The sequence below is a fragment of the Macaca fascicularis genome, chromosome 2, assembly GCF_037993035.2.
Source record: "Macaca fascicularis isolate 582-1 chromosome 2, T2T-MFA8v1.1".
Taxonomy (NCBI): Eukaryota; Metazoa; Chordata; class Mammalia; order Primates; family Cercopithecidae; genus Macaca; species Macaca fascicularis.
Genome location: NC_088376.1, coordinates 76182421 through 76209504, shown reverse-complemented (window position 1 = coordinate 76209504; position 27084 = coordinate 76182421). Strand labels below are relative to the sequence as shown.

General features: G+C 32.7%; 1 protein-coding gene across 1 annotated transcript in view; it reads left to right on the top strand.

Moving 5' to 3' along the window:
• Positions 1-21413: 21413 nt before the first annotated feature.
• SI (sucrase-isomaltase) overlaps positions 21414-27084 on the top strand; it is a 102256-nt gene continuing 96585 nt past the window's right edge. The window contains exons 1-3 of the mRNA XM_005546292.3: positions 21414-21477; positions 23892-24009; positions 25228-25364. Of these exons, the coding sequence (XP_005546349.3) occupies positions 23892-24009; positions 25228-25364 (255 nt within the window). The 5' untranslated portion in view covers positions 21414-21477. The remainder of the gene's footprint in view (positions 21478-23891; positions 24010-25227; positions 25365-27084) is intronic.

The following is a 27084-nucleotide window of genomic DNA, read 5'->3' as shown; positions in this document are numbered from 1 at the left end:
GCTGTTTATGGAACTGCTAATCCCCCTGAACTACTGATTGATACAGGCGTATAGCGTTTCTTGTTTGTAAGCTTCCTCCTCAATGGAGGTATATTTGTGTTAACTGATGCTGCTCTGAGTTTCTGATGACCTGCAAGGTTAAAAGCTAAACCTTTTCATGGTCCTTCACCTGGATTGTGGCTTAAGTGTCTCTAAGTAAGCTTTTAGACGTGATAGTTGCCCAGGTGACTGGAGGCAGTCACTGGAAATTGCCAAGGACAAACTGTTCTGTTTAACTGCGTGTTGTGAAAAGGACTGTTTCCCTATGAGGATATCACTAATTTAAAATAAATGTGTATTGTTACATGATAAATAAATTGTGTGACATTTTAACATTCTAAAGAGACTTTGAGAAATTAGAGTGTATTTTGAACATCATTATGTGAACTGAATAATTTTTCATTCTCCAATATTTTGAGGAGATGTTCTAGTAATTCTTTGTTTCCTTTATTGTTTATATTCAGGCAATATGGATGCTTACTGAGATCATAAACCTAATTTTTGCATGGCTTTTTTTTCTTTAATCAGGGACCAGACTTCATCTCTTAGTATCAACAAAACATTCAGAAAATGGGTAGAAACTAAAGGATGCTAGGTAGTGCCAGACACAGCTATGATAATGCCCTGAAAATGATCTTGTTAGGATTCTATCAGCACTGCTAGACCCACAACTTCGCTGCTTTCCAGTGAATTATCTCTGGCAGTTAATGTTGCTGCTGAGAGCAAGGAAAACAAACTCTATGCTCCCTTTTATCATGAGAGACAGTCCTTATTTCCCATGTCTGGGATCTTTCCATTAATAGGAAAGATTTTTGAGATTTTATAACTATGATTTTCATTTAGCCAATCTCTATTGAAGATAAAAGAGAATATCTTGAACAAATTCAGTGTTTCCTGAGCTTGATATTTCACTACAATAATGACATTAACTAATAATAATATACAAGAGGCATTATACAAAATTTAAAACTAATCAAAGATGTCCTTTTTAACACCTTCTTAAATATTTTGTCTTATCTTTTCTTATGGTGACATTTGGCAGTCAGCCTTTTGATTTTATGTTTTATTACTTTGTGTTTATTATCTATGATTCAATGGGTTTTGTGTCTATAAATAACCTAGAATATATTCATATATAGACAATGATTTTATTATTCCCTCAGAATAGTGTTGCTTTATTTATCATCAAATAGAATAGTTTCGAGGGTTAGACGTAGTGGCTCAAACTTGTAATCCTAGCACTTTAGGAGACCGAAGCGGGTGGATCACTTGAGGTCAGGAGTTCGAGACCAGCCTGGCCAACATGGAGAAACCCAGTCTGTACTAAAAATACAAAAATTAGCTGAGCGTGATGGCGGGCGCCTGTAATCCCAGCTACTCAGGAGGGTGAGAAGAATAGCTTGCACCCGGGAGGCAGAGGTTGCAGTGAGCCGCTATCACGCCACTGCACTCCAGCCTGGCTGATAGAGCAACACTCTGTCTCAAACAACAACAACAACAAAACAAAACAAACAGCAACAGCAATAAAAAAGAATAGCTTCATTTTTGCAAGACTGATTTTTCTTTACTAATCTACCAACAGCTATTCATTATCTACTTTATTTTCAGAGTTGGACATGGTTTAAAGAAAAATAAAATGTTCCATGATATATTAGGAGAAAATACAATTGTAGAAAGTTTTACAAATTATACATCAGAGTAGAATTAAACCAAAGTTCTGTACAACTTTGAAATAGGCGTATTATTCTCAGTCTCATGAAACCATTGGTAAAACCGGAATTATGGGTTATATTTAGCATAATTTTGTTAAGATTGAAAGTTATTTAGGTAAGACATTTATCACGTAATGTTCATAGCTAAATCCACATATATAAAACCATTAGGGAATGAAACACAATTACCTAATATTAAATGTATTTTTAAAATTCTATAGAAATTCTGAGAATGGGAAAAGCTTAACAGCTGAAATGATCAGAAGCTTCATGCAAGATCTAACATGAAGTCACCTATCTAATGAAAGATGTTAAATAGGTATTGAGGATGGTTACTTTAGAAATAGTAGCACTGAAAAGGTCTTGAAATAATTTAGGAGCAAGTTGAGAGAAAGAATACTGAATACTGAATTTGGTTTCAGAACTGTGGACTTTGAAACATAGACGCACATTCAAGTGAAACTGTGTGGCATTTTGTTAGGCCTATTGTGGCTTAGGTCAGAAGATGATACTAGACAAAATGGACAATAGAAAGTCTGGGACCTAGTAGTTTAGATGAGAAGAAAAATTAGAAAAGCAAATTTAGTAGTTTTCAGCATACAAATAATAATTAAAGAAAACATTCTCTGAGGGAAAGGATTTTAAGAAAATGCAGAGGTCTAAAGTAATTTTCAATTCAATAAACCATATTATTTTTGTTATTCTTTTAAGACATGCTCAATATTCCCTTTACAATTATGAAATATGTTCCACTTTTAAAAGGCAAACGTTGTTTCCTTGAAATCATATCTGAAAAACACAAATATAAATCTAATTTCATTTTAGCTAATATACTGGTAAAAAGAAATGCTTCATTTATGAATCAGCTAGCTATATCTTTTCTAATGGAATTTTTCTATCCCAAATACTTTATCCATTTGGTATAACCAATCCTTGAGAAGCAGTAAAGTATCTTTATTTTCCGGTAATGTACACTTTCTAAAAATATCCTGATTAAAGTAAAAAATATAAAGTAAAAAACAAAAGTAAAGATAAATTGTAGATAAAAGAAAATGTAATGTTTTTCATAACCTTAAGTTATAATTGAAAATGTATTTATAGGCCGGGCACGGTGGCTAACGCTTGTAATCCCAGCACTTTGAGAGGCCGAGGCAGGCGGATCGCAAGGTCAGGAGATTGAGACCATCCCGGCTAACATGGTGCAACTCCGTCTCTACTAAAAATACAAAAAAAATTAGCTGGGCATGGTGGCAGGCACCTGCAGTCTCAGCTAATCGCGAGGCTGAGGCAGGAGAATGGCATGAACCCGGGAGGCGGAGCTTGCAGTGAGCCGAGATCAAGCCACTGCACTCCAGCCTGGGCGACAGAGGCAAGACTCCGTTTCAAAAAAAAAAAGAAAAGAAAAGAAAAAATACATATGTATATATATACACATATATACATATTTATTTATAAATTGTTGATTGCCAGTTCATGACAGAAAGTTATATCCGATGCAGATGAATTCATTTTCTTACAGATTATTAATCAGTAATCAATTATGATTAGAGATAGTCATATCAGATGCTTTCCCTTTAGGACAAGTTGTGTATTCAAGATGTAAGTACTGTAAGGATCGATATAATCAAATGTTTTATTCAGTAGTAATTTTTTCTCTAAATTGCACAAATAATTTTATGTTTATGCTGTACACCTAAATATATTGTAAATCACCAAAAAGCTAAGATGGACTCATTTATTATTATTATTTTAGTTATACCATGTCTCTTAATATCTTTACCTATTTTCAAGTTTAATCCAAATTCTTAATATTTCTTTTTCTGATATTGAAGATACTTGCCTTAACATATTATTTTAATTATTTTTCTCATATCATAAACTTAATATATACATTCTCATAAATTTCTTTTCTAGTATTCTTTTTTCTGTTTTTCAAAAATGCCTGTTTTAAGGAAGGAGAAAATAAGACAAAAAGGGTAATGGATAGTATTTACATTTATATCTCAAATACTTGCACGCGCGCACACACACACACACACACACACACACACACACACACTGAACCTCCTTGGGTATACAGTTGAATTGTTGTCGCTCAAATTTATTTATCTTTCACTTTGGAAACCAGAGAGCAAGAAACACGATGTAGTCCTGATAGTGAGTAATAGAGTTAGTCTTCCGGTTTTAAACTTTTATGTTTCCAGAGATCTAAAACATGTTAAAAGATCCCAAATTATATCTTTCTTATTTTAATACCATAATATGTATTTCTGGGAATTCATGCATATTTTTTCACATTTCAAACCATGATCAGTTTACTTAAATTCATTGAGACATAGATCGAGGAGAATTTTTTCAGATTTAATCACACCTAAAGATATTTTTCTTTTTTCAAATAGTACTACTTGGATTATCCCAATTAAATGTCCTAACTATATGAAACCTCTACTTTGTGATCACTGATATTAAAACTTGCTCTTTTTTTCCATTTAAAAAATATGAGAAAAATTCAATAAAATATTCAAATATGGTAGTTTCACAAAGATTACTCCACAGTTGCTAGGCAGCATTGGGTAGCTCAATTTATAATTGCTTAGAATATTTTTTCATCTGCTGATGTCTAGAAGTCTAGACTGGAATATAAAGGTAGTTTGTAGTGTCAGTATACAGGAGAACATGTAGGAAAATAAAAAATTGAAAACAGGAAGATTGAGTATTCTACTAACTGTACTTAGATTAAGCAAGATAAGCAGAAATTTAATCGTACAATGCCATGATTTTGATCATAAAATTGATTATACTGAACTGCCTCCCTGAATAGACCCTTTGTTGGTCTGTCCTCACACTGCTCATAGAGACATACCCTGAGACACAGTAATTTATAAAGGTATGAGGTTTAATGGCTCACAATTCCACACGGCTGGGGAGGCCTCACAATCATGGCAGAAGGCAAATGAGCAGCAAAGTAATGTCTTACATGGTGACAGAAAGAGTGCTTGTGCAGGGGAAATTCCATTTCTCAAACCATCAGATCTTGTGAGACTTATTCACTACTATGAAACCAGTATGGTGGAAACTGCCTCCATGATTCAATAATCACCACGCCCTGCCCTTGAAACATGGGCATTATCACAATTCAACGTGAGGTTTGGGTGCGGACATAGCCAAACCACTTCTGACCCATCTTTCTTTAGGCCTATATTGAAAGGACAAATGGATGAAACTTATTGCCTTAAATACTGTAACAAGGAGAAGTGATATCCTTTACTTTCCTGTACCCTATACCCAAAGACCCATGAGATAAATATATTTACACTCTCAATATAAGAAACTTATATTTTTTATGTGAGTTTTGTGGACAACTGGTTTGATTTTATTTATGAACACTGGAAATTACATAACTAAGTCTGACTCATTTCGCAGAGACTACTAGAGAGCATAAAACAAAATTTGTTATGATCTGTTCGAATACTGAGGAAATTACATCATCAATATTTGTGTTATCATCAATTCTGGTTTCTTCTAATCATATTTCATGTTTTCTATCATCTTTCTTTTTTTCTCTCTCTCCTGCTTTTCTCAGACACTCGTTTCAAATGTTAATCTATTTTATGGTGGTGTTTATATTTAAGCAAGCTCTAAGTTCTTTTTGTTATTCACTGAGGTAATCATATGTAAACAAGAAGAACTTGCTAACACATTGAGTAATGTTTGGAACACTAAAAGAGTGTTATTAAGATGGTTGGCAAATATACACAAATATTTATAAAACAGGAAAAGGAAGATAAGAGGAATCTAATGTACCATAATGGGGTTTCAGAGATAGAAACTGCTGTTAGCTAGGGGAAATCAAGTGGGGTGGAAGAGTTCAAAGAAGTCTTCATTATAGTGAGGGCATTAGACCTGACCTTTAAGGAGTCTAGACTTTAAATATCAGTGCTGGGCTATATGAAATATAATGATTGTATGTCTATTGAGGTTTCAAGTGAAATTACTTCTAAAATTTTAAACTTACATTTCTTATAATAGCAGCCTGTCCAAATATTTTATGCTAAGTAAAAAAAATAAATTTCCCCTCACTGATTTGATAGGGTAACTTTCCGAACATCAGCAGATTTTAGGAAGGTTTATTTTGTTCAGGTTTACTAAGTAACTCTGTCTAACATTTACCAATTTACATGTCAGGCATGCCATTCACTATGAGAAATGAAAACATGATTTAAAAAACCATAAAAAATCACATAGTGAATTACAGATTATTTCATGTGTATTATCTTAAAGAAATACTTCGATTACAATAACTCAAGTGAATAAAATATGAACTTATAGAAAAAAAAAACAAACACAGGCAAAACTTCAAACCCAAAACCCCATGATCTTATTCTGTTACAATTATTGTACAAGTATAAAATAAGGAGAAAATAAGAAGCATCCGTGTTTTTCTTATTTATTCATACAGGACATCAGATCTCAGAAATTAAGAGGATAAAGTATCAAAATAAAAAAGTAAAAAACAAAAATCAGTAACCATCTGCAAAAGCAAAGACTTTCATTCTGGAAAGCACTGTGACTGCCGGTGATAATCATATCGATCTTATTTGATCTTTATACACTTTACTTTTTAAAATACATTATCAAATGTGTTATGTTTAAATACACTATCAAATGTATCAAAAGACAAGGAAACGTAATCTCAGGATAGGAAGAACTGCATTTGTGGCTTAAACTCAATGAACTATTTACACAAAGATAAAATTTAAATAAACATACAATAACTATTTATATTGTTTTATTTTTAGTTTTAGAAATGAGGATGTAAACTTTTTTGGTTTCCAACAAATTCCTTTGTACTTATTAAAGGTTGTAACCAAAAACAAAATAAAATGAAAATGCCATAAACAAAGCGGAGTGAGAGATGGAAAGAATTGGATTCGAGATGTTTATGTTCTAAGTCTTTAGGATATTAGAGTTAAATATTACTGTATTTTAACTACTGTTTGTCTCTCTCTCTTATCCACTTAATTGTGTATTGAGCAAAGTATTGTCATTTTTGCTATTTAAACTTTGTGCCTAAAACAATGTCTGATAAAAAGTTGCTAAATATTGATGAATAAATAAATTTTAGGTACAAAATCTATCTCATAGCAATTAGCTTTCAGAACTGAAAGTCTCTTGGAAATCATAATGTATTTGTGAAAAAAAAATCGCACTTACTCTATAAAATATTTGAAAACCAAAAAAAAAAAAAAAAGATTTTCTTTCTCACTTCAATTTACTTAATTAAATATTTATTCTAATTTAGAGAAATAAGGGATGCCTTTAAGCTATATTTGACTTTTATGAGGGACTTTGGTGTCATTAACATGACAAGTAAGTGGCAAGTTCTAAAGAAAGAAAAGCATGATTTAAACAAGAATTTCTAGAAGTTGTCTCTCTACTTATTTTATGACTCTTTATAAAATCAGACTCCAAGGCTGAAATCAAGCTGTTTCCATTTTATCTTGAACAAAAATGATCTACCAAAATATTTTAACTGCATTGATAATGATATTATTTACCTACTCTATTTACCTGAACTAAATTACCTGCCTAATATTTGTTTGACTTTTCCTTTTTTTAAGAGAAAATATTTAACTTTCGGTTAACCTTTTTTACATTTTACATTTTGGGTACCTTTCACCCCACAATAAATGGTAGTTGCCCAGGAAAAAGCAAAGCTATGTAAATTTACATCCATAAAATTGAATATATATATAAAAGTAATAAAGCAATAATTTTTATTTTGAATAACTCATTTATGTGGGAAATTAAAAATTAATGTTGTTACATAGTCTTATTAAATATCTTTTCAATATCTCTATGCATAATTAATTTATGCAGTTTTTCTTTAAATTGTGATGATCAATTTACTTAATCAAACACTTGGTAAATTTATTTCTACTACTCTGGTTGCTCAGATGTGCATGCAGTCGTTAATGGGTCTAAACCAGATAGATGAGCAAAAAATTCCACTCAGAATTTAGTGAATCCAAATTTCTTATCTTTCACATTATATTGGATGATGACATCTGACCTCACATTCTAAATCAGAGTATATAGCTACTAGACTATAATATCTATGAAAAAATAATTTATATCTAAATATCTAGCTATAAAGAAACCTCCATGATCAGATTATTTCACTGATAAATTCTAACAAATATTTAAGAAGGAAATAATGGCAATACTTTGTAAATATTGAAGAGAAGGAAGAATATAGAAGAAGAGGAAGCACTTCCCTGTTTATTGTATGAGGTAAGCTTTACACAGATATCAAACCAGACTAAGTAATTAGAGACCAATATCCTCATGAACACAGACACATGAAAGCCCAAGAAAATACTAGAAAATCAAACCAACCATATGTATTATGAAAATATAAGACATATGACCATGTATAATTTGTTCTATAAATGGAAGACTTTTTCTAATATTAGTAAACTAATCAAGGAAATTCACCAGTTTAACAGAAAGAAAAGCAATTGGATCATCTCAATACAAGCTGAAAAGCTTTAAGTAAAAATTAGCATCCATTTAGGCAAACAAGAAAGGTAACGTTTTCAACCTGATCAAGAGTATCTATAAAGAAAAACCTTATAAATAACATTATTTAAAATGGTGCATGATTGCACAGTTCCTCTGTGATCAGGAACAAGGCAAGAATGATTTGTCACATCACCCTTATTTAACATTGTTTTGGAGGTCTCAGTGCAATAAAATAAGGAAAAGAAATAATAGGTGCAAACATTTTAAAAAAAGAAATAAAACTTACTCTATAAGCAGACAACGTGGTCATTGTTGTAAAAGTCTCAATGATTATCAATAATGATACAAGAACTCTGTGAGTTTAGCAAAATTTCAGGATAAAAGATCAATATACAAAATTCATTAATATGTCTATAATTAACCATTAAAATTAAAATTTAATATAAGACTTTTTTACACTAACGTCATGAAACATAGAAACATTAAGATATACCTTTTAGAAAATACAAACAAGATCTGCATGCTGAGAACTTCTGAATAAAGAAGTCAGATAGCCTAAATATATGGGAAGATATGCCATGTTATTGGATTGAAAGACTCAATACTGTTATGAAGTAATATCTCTAAACTTATATATAAATTCAAGGCAATCACAAGTACAATCTCAGCAGAAATTCTTGGTAGAAATGTCCAAACTGATTCTAAAATGTATATAAAGAAAGAGAGCTCAAATTAAAAAAGCAATTTTGGAAAAGAACAAATCTAGAGAGTGAACTTTACCCGTTTTCAAGAATTACTCTAAAACAGTAGGTAGTGTAGCATTTGAGAAATGCTAGACATAGATCGTTGAAAAAGAATAGAGTACAGAAATGGATCCACACTTATATAGACAACATATTTTCAATATAGGTATGAAAATTATTCAATGAAGAAAGAATAAATTGGTTTCTAATGAATGGCACTGGAAAAACTGTACAACCATATGCAAAAAATAAATCTTGCCAGATTTTGCACAGTATTTAAAAATTAAGTCACCATGGGTTAGGCGAAGACTTTGTAGATATGACACTGAGGCAATGAACCAATAACAGCAACAAAAATTAAACTTTAAAAATTAAGAAAATCAAAACTAAGTTACATGAAATTAAAATTTCACATGGTCTTTGCAAATTAAATATATTATAAATATACAAAGTTATATATAATGATGTACACATTATACAATCACATTATATTTTTTTATATAAGCTGTAGAATCACAGTTTTTTTTTTTTTTTTTTTCTGAGGTGGAGTCTCACTCTGTCGCCTAGGCTGGAGTGCAGTGGCGTGATCTCCGCCCACTGCAAGCTCCACCTCCTGGGTTCACGCCATTCTCCTGCCTCAGCCTCCCGAGTAGCTGGGACTACAGGAACCTGCCACCACGTCTGGCTAGTTTTTTGTATTTTTAGTAGAGACAGGGTTTCACCATGTTAGCGAGGATGGTCTCGATCTCCTGACCTTGTGATCTACTAGCCTTGGCCTCCCAAAGTGCTGGGATTACAGGTGTGAGCCACCGCGCCTGGCCTGTATAATCACACTTATAGTATATATAATCCATATATAGTCAGCTACGTAAATGTGTTTTAAATGCATAAATGTATTTATTTAACTACATACATGAGTATATTATATAGTTATATATTAGGCATTTGAAATTATATAACAGATTATATATTACACATATGATTATTATATTTATTACATATATTCTGTATTATACAATAACATTACATCAAGTATGTCACATACATAATTATGTATACCTATATGCACATTTTTCTTTGTGTCCTTATTATAGGTGTACATCAATGATTGAAAAGTTCCTTTCATTTAAAGTTTCAAATTTTTACATGTAAAGCAATATATATGCATATTTTAATAAACAGCATAGGAGAATGGCGTAAACCCGGGAAGCGGAGCTTGCAGTGAGCTGAGACCCGGCCACTGCACTCCAGCCTGGGCAACAGAGCGAGACTCCATCTCAAAAAAAAAAAAAATAAATTAAATAAACAGCACAATTTTATTTCTCACAATTCTAGAGCCTGGAAGTTAGAGATCAGGGTGGCAGCACGGTCAGGCTCTGGTGAGGACTCTTCTGAGTTGCAGACTGCAGGCTTCAGGTTGTATGCTCACCTGGCAGAGATCAGGGGAGTGCTCCGGTTTTGTTTTTGTTTTTGTTTGTTTGTTTGTTTGTTTTAATAAAGTCAGTAATCCTAATCATAAAAGCGCCACCCTCAGGTCCTAATTAACTCCCATCTCCTAATACCATTACATTGAGGGTTAGAATTTCAACATGTGCATTTTGGGGAGAAAAACATTGTCTATTGCAACTCCCAAGATTTTGTTACAAAAACAGCAGTGATTTTGTACATTCTTGGTCTGTCCTGTGTTTCCTTCCTTAGTCTCTGTCTTTGTCTCTGTCTCTCTCTCTTTCTCTCTTGTTTCTTTCTGTGCCTCTCTGTTGTACTTTTCAAACTGAGGTTGTGAGCTCCAATGTTATAAAGTGCCCTGTGCAGAGGCTTACATGCCAGAGAACGGAGGGAGTGCCTAGGCCAACAGACAGGGAGGAACTCAGGTAGCGAGAAATTCAGTCCACACTGAATCCTGCCAATACTCACATGAACTGAAGCTCCCCCAGTGCAGGTTCATTTGAGACCACAGTCCCAGCCTCCTCAGAGAACCTGAGCCAGAGACACCCAGCTAAGCTGGTGTCCAGATTCCGGTTCACACAAATTGTGAAATATTAAGTAGTTGTTGTTTAAAGATGCTAAGCTTTGGGGTGATGTTGTCCAAGAAGAGCAGATCACTAACCTCATCTCCCAGGGCCCAGGATCCTTCCTTTCAAGTCCTGCTCCCCACCCTCAGAATCTCTACAGCCACACTGCCCCCGTTTCTCCCTTCTTCTGCCAGACTCACTTTCAATTGTGAGTGTCTGTGCCGGGGGTGGCTTCTCTTTGACACTGTTTCCAGAGTTGTGCAAGATGACTCTCTACTGTCATTTTGATCATGACATAAACGTCATCTCAGTGAGGCATTTGTGTCTCCTCCCAAGCAGTGACTCCTTAACCCTCTCTCCCAACATAATCTTCGTTTTTACTTATAAATCAATAGTTTAGTCTTACTGTTTCTATTTAATATTTACTTCCTCATTAGTTTTATATCTTTATTGTTTTCTTTTGAATTCTAGAAGGGCATCTCTGTTTTTCTTTTGTATCTTCTGATTTAAATTTGCCAGTATGAAAACTAAAGACAACCAAAACAATATTCTTCAAAGAAGATGAATATACCAATTTAATAAAAGAAAACACCATAAAAAGGTAAAACCAAGATAGCAAATTTGGGAGGTGGAAAAGTTTGTTTGTTTGTTTGTTTGTTTTGAGACAGAGTCTCACTCTGCACCCAGGCTGGAGTGCAGTGGCGTGATCTCAGCTCACTGCAACATCTGCCTTCCGGGTTCAAGCGATTCTCCTGCCTCAGCTTCCTGAGTAGCTGGGACTACAGGTGTGTGCCACCACGCCTGGCTAATTTTTTGTATTTTTAGTAGAGACGGGGTTTCACCATGTTAGCCAGGATGGTCTCGATCTCCTGACCTCATAATCCACCCTTCTCGGCCTCCCAATGTGCTGGGATTACAGGCATGAGCCACCATGCCTGGTCTAAAAAAGTTCTTTTAAATATGGGTCAAAGGTCTCACTTCTAGGGTGATGGTCAAAAATGTTGTTTTTACTTTGATAATGTTTTTACTTTGATTCTCAAAGAAATATTGATTTTATAGTAAATATCTATACAAACTGAATCCCAATAATAGTTGAAGTTTCTTTCTTAGTATTTAAGTGTAGGAATATTTATCCATTCTCTTAACATATTTTTCTAAATAATTTAGTCAGAAATTGCTAGACCATGTTAAAAAGTTTAAAAAAACATTTAAAAGGTTGATATTCAATTCAGGTTCTTAATTCTGAATTTTAATGCTACCAGCAATTTGATCCATGTTTTGTTATTTTTTATTTTATAAAATTTATTTATTATTTATTTATTTTTTGAGACGGACTTTCGTTCTTGTTGTCCAAGCTGGAGTGCAGCAGTGCGATCTCAGCTCACTGCAATCTCCACCTCCTGGGTTCAAGCAATTCTCTTGCCTCAGCCTCCTGAGTAGCTGGGATTACAGACACGTGCCACTACATCCACTAATTTTTGTATTTTTAGTAGAGACAGGGTTTTGCCATGTTCACCATGGTGTCTCGAACTCCTGACCTCAAGTGATCCGCCCGCCTCAGCCTCCCAAAGTACTGGGATTACAGGTATGAGCCATCACACCCAGCCCTTTATTTTTTATTTTAATTTTATATACATATGCATTTTTATTGTCTTAAATACAAATAGTTTGCATGAAGAATTTTAATTCCTACATATATACATAAATAAGCATGGGTTAGCATTTCTCCTGTAGTATACCTTCCGGCATTAAAACTTCACAGAATGTACATATCACATTGTATCACCAAAAATCTGCCTCAATACATTTTAATCAGGTAATATGCCATCACTAATATGTTTACTGTATAAGGCAAACAAAGGAGGATACTATACTATCCATGCTTTTATGGGCACACATTATTTAGCATGGTTGGATAATTAATATAAATCTGATAGTGAAATTAAATTGAGATATCTTTTGTAGGATAGTGGGGCCTGAGGTAAATAGTATAATACTCATGCCAGGAAGTGGTTGCATTTTTGCCTTTGCTAGGCCTTTATTGTGGAATGTTGTATCAATCTAGTTAGGAGCTAAACAAGGTTTGGATATTGTTGTTTCTATGAGTACCCTAATGAACTGCAGGCTCAAATATCTATAGAATCACCTTAAGTTTGAAACAAGGGTGGCCGTAAGGATGGTTGGCTTGCAGAGTGTGTTTTTCTTGATATCTGCTGACTCTTGGCTTTAGGTCATATATTTTCCTCTGTGCCTCAGAGAAGATGTCTTTCCATGTTCTTGACCATTCCCTTAACAGTAGACTGCTGTTCTCTGTTTCTCAATGCTCTTTACCTGGTTTGATAAGGGTGTTGTTCTCACTTCCAGTTTGGACTCCATTATAGCAGGTGCTGTGTACCTGGGTCTCAAGGGCATGGTCTTCTCAGTGATTTTGTCCCAACCCAGGGGCAGGGAGACCCTCCTAGTGGTCCAGGTCCAAAATATATTTCTACCCATTCTCCAAGAGAATTTTTTTTTCTTTGTTTGTTTGTTTATTTCTATTTCATTCCCCTAGCTTCAGGTCTCCATCTGTGTCCCAAGGACACCAGATTTGTTATCTTTTCCCAGCATCCTAAGGCCTTTGCTCTGTGGAGGAGCAGGTGGGATATTGTACTTTTCATTCTTTTCCACTAAAACTGTCTCGTAAGGGAGGGCTTCTCAAAACTCTCCACCCAGTCTGCAGTTCTATGCATGAGAACTCGTGAGTGGGTGGAAATTCCCCTGTGCCTTTGGTTCCCAGAGTTCCCACACTTTCATGATTGCCCACACTCAGCCTTTAGCAATTCATTACAGATTTCAGTGGTATTCTCCTTACTGGCTTGCATGGCATTGATGCCCATCTGCCTCAAGTACACAAGAGCTGATGTCCTGTAACTCTTTGGGTTCTTCTGGCTTTATTCAGATTTTGAGTTAATAGTTTTACTGTAACTCCAACTGTCAAATGGGTTCAAGAAAAGTTGTATCTTTGAAGAGTATTCAACTGTTTTCTTATAAATGTGGTAGCCTTATGTCCTTTCCAACTTTCTAAATTTTGTGCAGCAGGCAGAATCTAGACATTTTGAAGCATAAATAAACTACTTTTTGAAAAATCTTGTTGCCAAATTAACCTATCAAAAAAGTAGAAAGTCCTAACAATTCTGTATTTGTGAAAGATGCTGACATATTATTTCCATTAAAGCATGTCTTGATGTGGTGAGTTTTCAGTCTTGTGCCAGCAATCTAGTTCCTATCCAAAGCACAGTATGAGATGTTTCTAAGATCTTTTTTTGGGTAAGAGTGAAACAATTCATTAGGTTCATGTATTACATTACAAGTGACATGTAACATGGATTTTTTTCTCAATTAGGATTTCTTTTTTTTTTTTGGAGACGGAGTCTCAATTTGTTGCCCCAGGCTGGAGTGCAGTAGCGCGATCTCAGCTCACTGCAACCTCTGCTTCCTGGGTTCAAGCAATTCTTCTGCCTCAGCGTCCCAAGTAGCTGGGATTACAGGTGTGCACCACCATTCCCTGCCAATTTTTGTACTTTTAGTAGAGACATGGTTTCACCATGTTGACTAGGCTTGTCTCGAACTTCTGACCCCAAGTAATCCACCCACCGCTATCTCCTAATGTGCTGGGATTATAGGGGTGAATCACCAAGTCCAGCCAGGATTTCTTTTAATATAATTTGAGTACTACAGTGCAAACCTAAAATGAACCCCAACTATTAGTCTGACATCATATTGTAGCTATAGATCTTCGCATATTCTGGGGAAAATAATTACAATGCTAGTATTGTAACACTTGTCTTGTATATTCTGAAAACATCAAAGAAGTTTATTAACAACATACAATGTCTTCACGATGGCTTATTCTCTCATTTTAATAGAACACTTTTCCATTTTTTTCATCAAGAGTTTAATAAATTGAGACTTTTGCACCCAGTAGAAGGGCACATATTCTTTATGAAGTAGTGATTGTAGAAAGGGAATATTATTCATTCGTTTATTCTCACTAATGCAGATACGGCATTATGTAACATACCGATAGGTTAGAATGGTCGTAAAAATCTCAAAATGTGGTAAGTATGAATTTTAGAGCTGGACAGTGTTTCTTCATTCTGTTGGTTGTCATTGGCTTAGAAAACATTTGAGTTAAATGAGCAATTGAGACCACATTTTGTGCCCAAAAACTTATGTTTCTAGAAATAATTGCTTATATGGATGAATACAAAAAGGGGTTTTGGGAGATGATTGCTGTAATCTTGATTGAAGAATTAAAAAGGTCCACGTCTTGGAGATGCTTACTCATAGATACTGCTTCGTTACTTTTGAAAAATTTATACTTGAATTGATTTCAAATGTACTTTTAGTAAACTGCTATTTAAGTAAAAATATTATTCCAATTAGGTTTTATGTGTGAAGAAAAGAGAAAGTAAGTGTTTAGTCCCTGTTTCACTGATAACTTACTACCATTGTTAAAACCTTCACAGAATTAGAATTAAAAATTAGTTTGAATCTGGTGAACACCCAGGTCTATGAAGTTTTACCAGTTAACTTTAATAGTATAGCAATAACCTTAGAGAAATTTGGGAAAAAAAACAAGTTTCTAAGCTGGTTTTAGAATTCTCAATTTATTTGTCAAAGAAATATGGCCATGAGTTTCTGTCAAATATTTAATTAAAAGTAGGTAAGCCTCACAGTGCTCTTAAGAGAGCAGATTAATTTCATAGTTGCCTCACTTTATTTTTATTTATGTTTACTGTTATTTGTGAAACTTCTATTTCAGGAATGTATAAGTTAATAACCATTACAGAGAAATAATGTCCAGTTTAAATTTCTTACTGTCCCTAGTCTTTTCAGAATTTTCTAATATGTGAACAAATATTTTATATCCCAAAAGTGATATTTTCTGTAATAAATTTCCTAGAATAAAATATGGAAGTAGGAAGAAGAAAATTATTAACAAGTTGAATATTTTAGGACTGGAATCTTTCAGGAAGGAAATGTATTTTCAATTATATTTATAATATTTATAGTGATAATTATAAATATTGTTCTCAAACATTCATTTTTATTAGTTTAATTTTTGCGTATTTCATAGCATGGATAATATTATACAGAAAAAAAATTTTACATATCAAATGACTGAAATTTACTAGGTAGCAATTTGTTTTGTCAATTTTTTTCAGTGAAGATTAAAGAACGTTTTTTAAATATAACTTGAAGGAGTTCTCCAAGAATTTACTTTTGAAATGAACCAGCTCTTCTCCATCTATCTTAGTCTATCTGGGTTTCTGTAACAAAATACCATAAACATGATGGTTTGCAAACAATAGAAATTTAATTCTCACAATTATGAGGGTTGAGAGATCCAAGATCAACATGCTGCCAGATTTGATGTCTGGTAAGGACCCGTATCCTGGGTTTATAGATGGTGCGTTCATGTTGTGCCTTCACAAGGTGGAAGGGGCATAAGCTCTTTTGGGGGCTTTTTTATAAAGAAACACTATTTTCATTCACAAGAGCTGCATCTCAATGACCTAATCACCTCCCAAAAGCCCCAACTCCTAATAGCATCATCTCTAAGGTAGGAATTTCAGCATATGAATTTGGAGGGGACATAAACCTTTGGACCATAACACCATCCAAGTCCACAGTTCCCATTTCAAAAATGAAGATTTGACAACACAAATAAAACTTTTGTCATCAAACAGCAAAGCATGAGTGAAACTCCTTTTCATTTTCTGTTTCATTTTATAATTATCTATAATGATATTATAGTCCTTTTAAGGTTTTTGGGTTTTATTATTTCTTCTTAGTCTTTCAAGTTTATGCAGTGTATCTGTGCAAATAGTTTCCTGATTCATAAAAATACTTGGCAAGTTACATAATGGAAGGTCAAAGAAGGTAATAGATAATGCATATCATACAACTAAGAACCTCTAGATCCATAGTAGATGCACTTAATATTTTATTGTTAGAATTCATGATTCAATGGCCAATATCTTGTTCTATATTATTAGATGAGTATGAAACAAGCTACTCTAATGAAAAGATTCAAATGTTCACTGGCTAAAAGAAGATAGATTATTTATTTTTCATTTACTATTCAGAAGAAGGTGAACGATCTAGGGTAGACAGGTAGCTATGTTCCACAAGGATGTCATGGAATCTTATGAGATTTCTAACTTTTTACTCCAGTACCTCCTAGAAAATATGTGGTCATAGCTGACTTACAGAAATGCATATGTGTTTGGTTCATAGAATGAAGTAAAGGATGAGGGAGAGAAAGGTGTTTCTTAAAAATATATATATATACTATGGAAGTCACACGCATGAAATCAGCTTACATCCCATTGACGGGAATTCAGCTACATACACAAAATTAGCAGCATGAACAGTTTAATGGCATAATCTGGACAGTCACATACCCTATTAAATGTAGGCGGTTCTATCACTAAAAGAAAGAAAAGAGAGAAAATGAAAAATTAGCTCTGGTAATGGTCAGATTACAATAAACCATGTTTTTAACAAGGCCATATTGTAGCTGCAAAAATTGACTTTTGAGTGTGTTGCTGTTTTATTACCAATGATATCCCCAGCATGATTTTTTTTTTCCTCCAACGTCCTGAACAAAGATTATGATGCCTGGCAACTGTATTACTGAATTGCTCTTACTTCTGGACATTGTTCAATTCAAAGCTAGCCTTCCTTTCTTTAGCCTCTATAGTCACACAGTACAAGTCTAAATCCTATAATAAGCCCCTTCCACTTCTTGTTACTAAGACACCCTGCTCTTCCTTGTTCGACCACATTTGTGTTCCTTATAGACTTTGACTGGCGAGCTTTGGTAAGGGAGAATTGATATGGGTATGCAAGTGGCAGTCACTGCTATATTCTACTCCATATAAAACATCCTGAAAAGCATTTTGATTTAAGTGAAGGCAGGGAAAGCATTGTCCTTACTCTCTCTGCATTTCCAGTCTCATATGACTAATTGAAGCAATCATGGATAGCTTTAATATGAGACAAACTAAGACAGCACTATACTACAAGCGTGATACACATTGTTATGAAGGGAAAAGCAGGGGAGATGAAATGGTAAATATGAAAGGCATAGGGTTTTAAATAAAAGGTTAAGAAATTTGGTTCTCTACCTCTAGGCATTAAGTATCATTGGACTACTGCACTGGGAATATAATGAATTGAATTATTTTATGGTGAAAGGTGGGTGGATTTACTTTAGAGAAAAGAGATAAGTTGAATAACTGGAGTTTGGGAAACCAGTTAGGAAACAATTACAATAATGTAATTATTATACCAATAGCAGTAAAGTAAATAGAATTACATATGAGACATTGAGGAAAAGCACTTGCAGAATTAAATGTCAACATATAATGCTTAACAAAAAGGAATTAAGAGTCTTGCACTCACGTTGCTTAGGGAGAAATAGAGATATCAATTGAAATAGAGATAAATAAAGAATGGTCTTGATGGAAATGGTAAAGAGTTCCACTTTAGACTGCTGAAGATATCTGGAAATTTGGGCATGAAGCTTGTAAGAATTGTTACATCTAGAGATACATGTAAAAAGTCATCTGTGCTATTTACTAGCAAATGTGTGCTATTATTTATTTATCTATGCATCTGTGCGTAAGACTGGAATACCAGCACTTGTATATGTCCTATTTTCTGAAAGCTCTTCACATAACTCTCCATCTTTTGGTCTTTCTAATGGTGCTGGTGTCTTGCCCCTGACTGTCTTCTCCTTCTTCTTCTAAAATCCTTTGTATCCAATATTTTTTATGACCCAGGCAGGAACCTTGGCTTGCCTTTTTATATTTGTGTTCTATTGCATTCTTTTCTGTCTTCTAGGAAGAACTCAAACAAATTAACTCCTAGAGGCTTCTTCCATTCCTTCTTCTCTTACCATGTGGCTGTTTCCTTTTTAGTTTTTTCACAGGCCTCTAAAAGAAGCAGAACATTTTTTATTATTTAATATTTTTAAGTATCTCTGTATTATTACTGTGAAAATTCGATTTTGTCTTTTTGTTGCATCCTGGTGGCAAGTAACATATGAAACTAGTATATTATATCATATGACTTTTAACCTAAAGTGCATATTTGATGTCCATGATTTAACTACCATACGTTTGCAATTCTGACATGTACATTTCAAAGACAAAGTACGTAATACTCCATAAAGACAGTAGTTGAACAATCTGTTCTAATTACACTAGGTGTCAATCACCAGTATGAAGTTATGATTCATTTTGGTGTTCTCAACTTCTAAGCATTTTTTGAACACCTTATTGTATTGACTGAGGTTCACTGTTGGAACCAGAGCTAGGGTGGCAGAAGTAATTACTTAAAGCAAAGGCCAGTTTGTCTCACACGAGAGGGAGATAAGGATATGAAATGGAAGATATGCAAATTCAAAATCACACAAAATTTTTAACTGGAGAAAACAAAAAATGTTACTTAAAATATTTCTATATGTAAAGGAACATGTAAAGGTGGACTAATTGAAACTTGACAGAGGTTTACCCTTTCAATTCAAAGATGCGGTAAGCTGGGAAGAATCTTTGCTCTCACTTTTAAAAGAAGAAATAAAAAGACAAGTTGTTAACCATTTCTCTTGAATCTATCAGATAACTAAAATGAAAGGGAAAACAACTGATCTGAAATATAAGATTTATCAATGTTGTTGCATAAATCAGTAGTTTATAACTTTTCATTGATGAGTAGTTTGCTATTGTATGGATATGCCAGAGTTTACAGACACTTTGGTTGTTTCCAGTTAGGGGAAATTATCAATAAAGTTGTTATACAAATTGATATACAAAATTTACAATCAGCTTGTCTATATTTACTTCTTGGAGTTTTGATTTAGATTATATTTTATATGTAGATCTAATAGTGGCAAATTGGCAGCTTAATACTGAGTTTTGCAATCTATGAATATGGCATACCTCTCAATTTTTAAAATCTTTAACTTTTTCATCAACAGTTTTTGATGCTACTCTAATTGACAATCTCGCTATCAACTTACATCTCTGTCTATATCTATGTTTTAGTTTCATTTTCCAGTTGTTCCTTGCCGTTATTTAGGATTATGATTGAACTTTGTATGTTGACCTTATATCCTGTGACCTTGCTTTGCTTGCCTATTGGTTCTAGGAGCTTTGGGTTGATTTAGTGAGATTTTATACATATAAAATAATGTGGCATATGAACAGAGAGTAAATTCCTCAAAAGTTTTGTTATATTTTTCCTACTTAGATCATTCTAGACTGATTTTAAACTTATTGTTACATAACTGATTTTATATACTGAAATTTCTCCTTTATATAGCTACTGAGTCTTACAGAAATCCATGCATAATCTTTTAAAATTTTCTTTTTAGACTCATATTTAGTGTATTTCAAAGCCTAATTGCTCTACTTTATGCACACACATTATTTTAATATATATTTTGTTGAAAATGTAGTGTCCAGATGGTATGCAAAGCTGAGACTCTAATAATTTCAGAGTCAAATTGAAGTCAATAATAATAAGCAATATTAGCTCATATAATTCTCTTAGTGATTTTATAGTTAGTATTTTTCCCACAATTTCTCAGGTAAACATAGTATAGTCAGCATTTATGTCCAAATCTCTTATATCAAATCCATTGCTTTTAAACATTATGCTAGCTTAAACCAGTAGCGTAATTAATTTTATAAATTTTACTATATAAAATGAGAGGGGTTTACAATATGATTTTTTTATAATTCAATGAGTGCTATGTATGGTAAAGAAATAGATAAATATGTTGATTTTATATCTAAATTACTTATCTGTACACCTCTACTTTATGTCTTATACTTAAGGATTTGGTCACTTTTTCAACCTTAAGATTTAAGACAAGACACAGGGAATAATTTTTATTTAATAATTACTTTTTACAAAATATTACCTTCTAATTGTTATATCCTGCAAATTTTTTACAGATTCTGTCTTTCAAATATGTTTCTACTTTCCAGTGAAGATCTAAATTGCACACAATGAGACAAAATAGTTATTATAAGAACATCTAAATATAAAAGAAATATAATTATGAAAAGAGAAAAAAAAGAAAGAGCTACTTTTATGTTCTTAAGATACTAATAGTTCACAGCTTTGAGAAATCAAAGACTATCTGACAGTACAATTACTAATTAACTTACATTCCCAGAGAGAAAGACTTATGTAAACTACTTTCAGGGTTAAGGCTTTTAACAATTGCATGTTGAGCAGAAGATTATTAAACACTGATAGGCTGGTGAGGGTGCAATAAAACTTTATGAGTAGTTCAATATATACCTAAGCAACTTGCCTTGATCATTATTTTGGCAACCTTATCCAAGTCTGGTATAACACAGCAAACAGAACAGGCTATGAAATAAGGTAAGTCTATAGCTCATTTTTTTTTGTTATTTTTATGTTTTCAACTAATTATATTTTTTCTTAATTTGTGTTAGCAGTATTCCCATCTGTCTGCACTAGGTTAAAATAGCAATATCATATATTTTAAGTTGCCATTTAAAACATGCAGTACCTTGTATTAAACAGGAAAACACATTTCTAATTTGTTTTAAACACAGGATTTTTTTTTTTTTTGGCCCAACTCTTCACTATAACTTTTGTAAGACTTAGGTGGAATCATAACAACTTTTGTTTAATGACTCTATATGAAAGAAAATAAGTTGATTGAGATTTTGAAAAATAGATGAATAATAAAGTATGCTTACATATATTCTAAGAAAATCTATATAGAGCAGAATGCTACATTTATAAAACATTTAATGTTTCCTAGTTGACTTTTCAAAGATCATTCTTCAAGTTGTTATACAATATTGTTCATCTTCATAATAAATATGCAGAGAAAGGGTATCAATATATAATTTCCAAGAAGAGTTGTTTAAAATTACTGTAATCCAAAATTACAGGGATCGTATTTTTATCACAGTAATTTTAAGCAATTGTTTTAAATTTTGTTTCGATTTTTCTAGACAAAGGAGAGTTTGACTCATGACAAAAAATGCATTTTTTTAAAGATTTCCCTTGTCAAAAAAGAAAACACAATTCTCATTACTGACTTCTTGGTAGCAAAGTAGGTTATCACGTCAAATGAGATTTACACTTATTTAAAGTTGAACACTAAATTTAACTTTGTCAATTCTCAACGTAGTATCAAGCAACTGGGCTTCATTTTTCAAACAGCTTTATATGTTACCTGTTGCTCTGTTTAGTTTACATTCATTTTCTTTGAAGATTACTGATGCAGTAATAAGCTTACATATCTGTAACAGAAAATTATATACTAAGAATGAATGCTAATCTGCAGATATTCATTTATAAGCTATAGTAAAAAATTAAGTTTTTGGTTACTTAATATTAGTCTCTGACTACTTTTACGATTTTTGCTAACAAGAATGTAACAATCTAATTGAGGAAATTGACATATACATAAATAATTGCAATGAACATTTCCTATGCTATGGTAAATGAAGAAAGGCTAGATTAACTCTGCCTCAGAGTAGTAAGGAACTCACCATGACATCTGAATTAAGAAAAATTTAGAATTCACCTAGAAGAGTGGATGAGCAGGGATTGAAACTGAACTGCAGGTATGAAGGCAATGTGTTATCTAAAAATTATGCTGTGGTACTGGGAATAAAATGAAGGCATAATTCTAAAAATTCTTTAAAGATAAAGTCAAATGGACTTACTGAATGATTGAATGTTGTAAAACCTATGGAAGAAGGAAAAAAAAGATGTTTAGGTTGGGAAAACTGGGCACTTGAGTTGACACAGTTACAGAACAGGGATCATTGTGAGACCAAAAAAAAAAAAAAAAATGGTTTTAAACCCAGTAATTTATTAAAGCATTTACTCTAGAAATTCCAAGTTCTACTTTGGTATATGTCTTTGAATTAAGATTTATATTAAAATCATGGAATACAGGTAATCCATGGAAACCTGAGAACTAAGAAAAATAAGATATATGTGGTCAAAATTAAATTAAACAAATATACTTTCAGATAATTATTGTAGATGTGTTCTTTCCAGTCTACATTTGGGTATTTTCTATATGCTACCTCAAAAGTATAATGCCATCTAATAATAAATACATATTTTTGATATGAGAGTTTTGTATATCTAATTTGCTGCTGTTTGATGGAGGAACTTAGTGATAATTCAAAAGATTTTTAAACAGACTAGCAACTCGCAAATATATACTGTTCTATCAAATATATGTATTTATGTTCTTTTTGACAGTATCATTGTGGAAAGTAGTGTTGGAATTAGAGAGACGAGAGTTCAAGAAAAAAACTGAAGTTTTTAACTTTGAAATATAACTTATTCTCTCTTAAGCTTAAAGTTCCTAATTCATAAAATATGAATAACTATTTCCTTCATAAAATTGTTGTGAGAATTGAGAAACAGTGCAAATGGAAGCCTTTGCCTTGCAAAATGCTCTAAATGAGAAGGCAATGCACACCTACTTGAATATATTTTTTCCATCTATATTTTCATCTCAGCATACTACTACTGTAATGCACATCAGTAATTCATTCCTTTTACTTTAAATTGCATGTATTGCTTACATTTTATATGAGGATAAGTTACAAGTTATTAAGTACATGCTTAATGTATTATTAAGTGGGTGCTTAATTTAGGATGTTATGGAAGTGCTGTCTGCCACTCTGCATTGTACTTACTAAAAAAAAGAATGTATGTAATTTCATGAGAATTATTGGTGGTTTATTATAGTTATATATTTTACATTTTAAATATATATTATTTTCTCTTTTTAGATGGCAAGAAAGAAATTTAGTGGATTAGAAATCTCTCTGATTGCCCTCTTTGTCATAGTTACTATAATAGCTATTGCCCTAATTGTTGTTTTAGCAACTAAGACACCTGCTGTTGAAGGTAAGTAGTGCATTAAAAGCATGTCTACATTATCGTGAAGTTAGGAGGAAGTTACTCCACAATAGTTATAGGTTTTAAAAAATAATCTGTGTAAGATGAAACACTCATAAAAAAATCCAGGGTCAGTTACACAACTACTCCAACTTTTTCTATTCATTATATTCAAGTTATTTCAATGACGAGCTATTGTAATTAAGGAATCCATGTTCTTTGACATTAATTGCCTTCCCTAGCTACTTGACAAAGAGCAAAGAGGCAATGGGATCAAATCGTTAATGTAAGGTGGAATAATAGCTTACTGGCGTGAGCATCATCTCATTAGTGGGAAAACCTGGGTTTTTGCTCCAGCCTTTGCACACTTGCAAAGGAAATGAGCATTTGAGCATATATTCTTTGTTCTGGCTAGATTTTATTTTAAGGAGAGAGAGGTTGTATGAAAAAGGCAGGTAGAGGAAAGTTGAAAAAAGACTTGGATAGTTTAATTATCTTTTTTCTGAATATTTTAATTCTAATTTAGAGTTGGTACATACGGAACGCTGAATCTCTTCATTATTCTCTCTTGAGCAAACCAGCCTTGTAAAAGATGTTACACATTATCTTCTAGACTATAGTTAGCATCTCTTATTCCTGGTAGTCTTTTGTTTTGCCTACTTCCAGAAACTGAGAGCTTACTCTATTATGAAGCAATAGATTTTAATAATATCTCATTGCTGGAATGTTATTTATATGGAGTTGGTATCTACCATTCTTTGCTATTCCAGCTTTCTCTACTCTACCTATCAAATTATTCCCTTGAAAGTACGTACTTTCACCTATTTTCCTCTTCTCTAATTTCTTCTAACCTTTTCTTTATGCTTTTCGTAAATCATATTGCTCCATCTTGTTTCTTAAGCTATAAAATACAAGTTGTAAATACAGTATGAATGTATATTTTGTTACCTTTTGAATCTACACCAAGTTGTTTTGTAAATATATTTTGTATTTCTGAAGAAAAAGTCAATAGGATTCTACACTGTCAATTTTAAAAGTATGATTGGATCTTTTCCTTTTGATGACTAGTGCTTGAATTTGTAGGTCTTTTTTAAATGCAAAATTTATTTGAAAATTTTCATTTTATATGAATTCATGTATTATTTCAAAAAGTACTTGTTACTTGAAAAATCTGAGAAAATTAATTTAATGTCATGTTTTATTTTATTGAGTTCTTTCCTCCCCCAGAAATTAGTGATTCTACTTCAACTCCAACTATTACTCCTACGATTACAAATCCTTCTGATTCAGGAAAATGTCCAAATGTGTTAAATGATCCTGTCAATGTGAGAATAAACTGCATTCCAGAACAATTCCCAACAGAGGTCTGCAACAAAAGTCTTTACTATTTTTAATGAATATGTAAATTATTATATTAAGATAATTGTTCAATATAAGATCAATCTTATTTAATAAAGAGCTAGACATAAATTAGGCTGCATTTATCTTTTTATCATAGCTCTCTATTAAAAATGATAGATAATAGAAGTTACTGAGTTTGCTTTCCTTTATCTCTGCTCAGTTTAAACTAGCAAGTTAATATTCATCCATATTTAACAAATTATCATTAATTTTATAAATCTTCATGAAATTCTATCATCTCAAATCTACTTATTGAAGAAAGTATACCTTTGATAATATAGAACATTTAAGAGATGATATGTATGTTCCAATAGAGTATTTGTAATAATAGCATTAAGAAGTATCTGTGGAACATAAAATGATACTCATTTTATGAAAATTATTATTTGTTTTTAATTTAGCAATTAGAAGTGAAGAAGAGAAAATGGAGAAAATTAGCGGTAACCAATTGGATTCATGTAACCCACGTTCAATCTTCCTTTATTCCCACACAGATTTGTGTGGGAAATCTGTGTGGGAATAAAGGTCTATGTGTGTGGGTGTATATGCACATATACATGTGTATCCTCGGGGAATTGGTTTCAGGACTTCTGAGGATATCGAAATCTGCAGATGTTCAAATATCTTATATAAAATGGCAGTATTTGCATCTAACTTATGCACATTCTCCTGTATACTTTAAATCATCTGTAGAGTATTTATAAGTCTAATACCATGTAAATGCTATGCGAGTAATTGTTATACAGCAGTTTTTTGTTTACATTATTTTTATTACCATGTTGGTATTTTTTGTTCCTTGAAATATTTTTGATCCACAGTTTGCTGTATCCACAGATGCAGAGGGCTGACTCTATGTACTGACATTTTGCAAATATTTGCATTTGCAAATATGATATGCAATTATAAATTTCACCTTCTCCACTCCACCTTACCACACACAAATTAACTGAATAAACTATAAAATTTATTTTGTTCCTATTCTATCTTCCCTACATCATAGTAAGCATATAATTTTCTAATTAATTTGCCACAAACAAATTTGAAAGAGATGAGATTTTCCTTAGAGTAATACTATGAATAGTAGGCCCTATAGCTTACCCACTGATAGAATAGCTAAATAACATAGTATTTACTGTGATACACTGAGGAAAGTGGCCAGATATTCTCTTTACTTAACCTTTTTAGGTGGAGCTTGCAGTGGGCCGAGTTTGAGCCACTGCACTCCAGCCTGAGTGACAGAGCGAGACTCCATCTGAAAAGAAAGAGAGAGAGAGAGAGAAAGAAAGAGAGAAAGAAGGAAAGAAAGAAGGAAAGAAAGAAGGAAAGAAATGATTGAAGTTGAACATATAATTCTATGAGGAACAATATGGGTTTTGAAGGTCTTATAGGGAAACAACATTTGAAAGTGAATGGTTTATAGTTTTGTTGCCTACTATTAGTCTTTACTGTCAACTTAAACTGTTAGATTGCTAGATTGCTGAAGAATGTTTTCAGTGTGTAATAAATTATATTTGTGAAGTAAACAAGTTAAACTTCAGCCAATATATTTATGCTTGTTATTTATAAAATGACAACTTACAGTTTTAAAAGTTTAACTTAGTATATCTCAAATGAATTTGAGTATTTTCTTGACATTTTTAACTAGGAAAGTGCAACTTAACAAAATGATTTTAAAGAGATTAT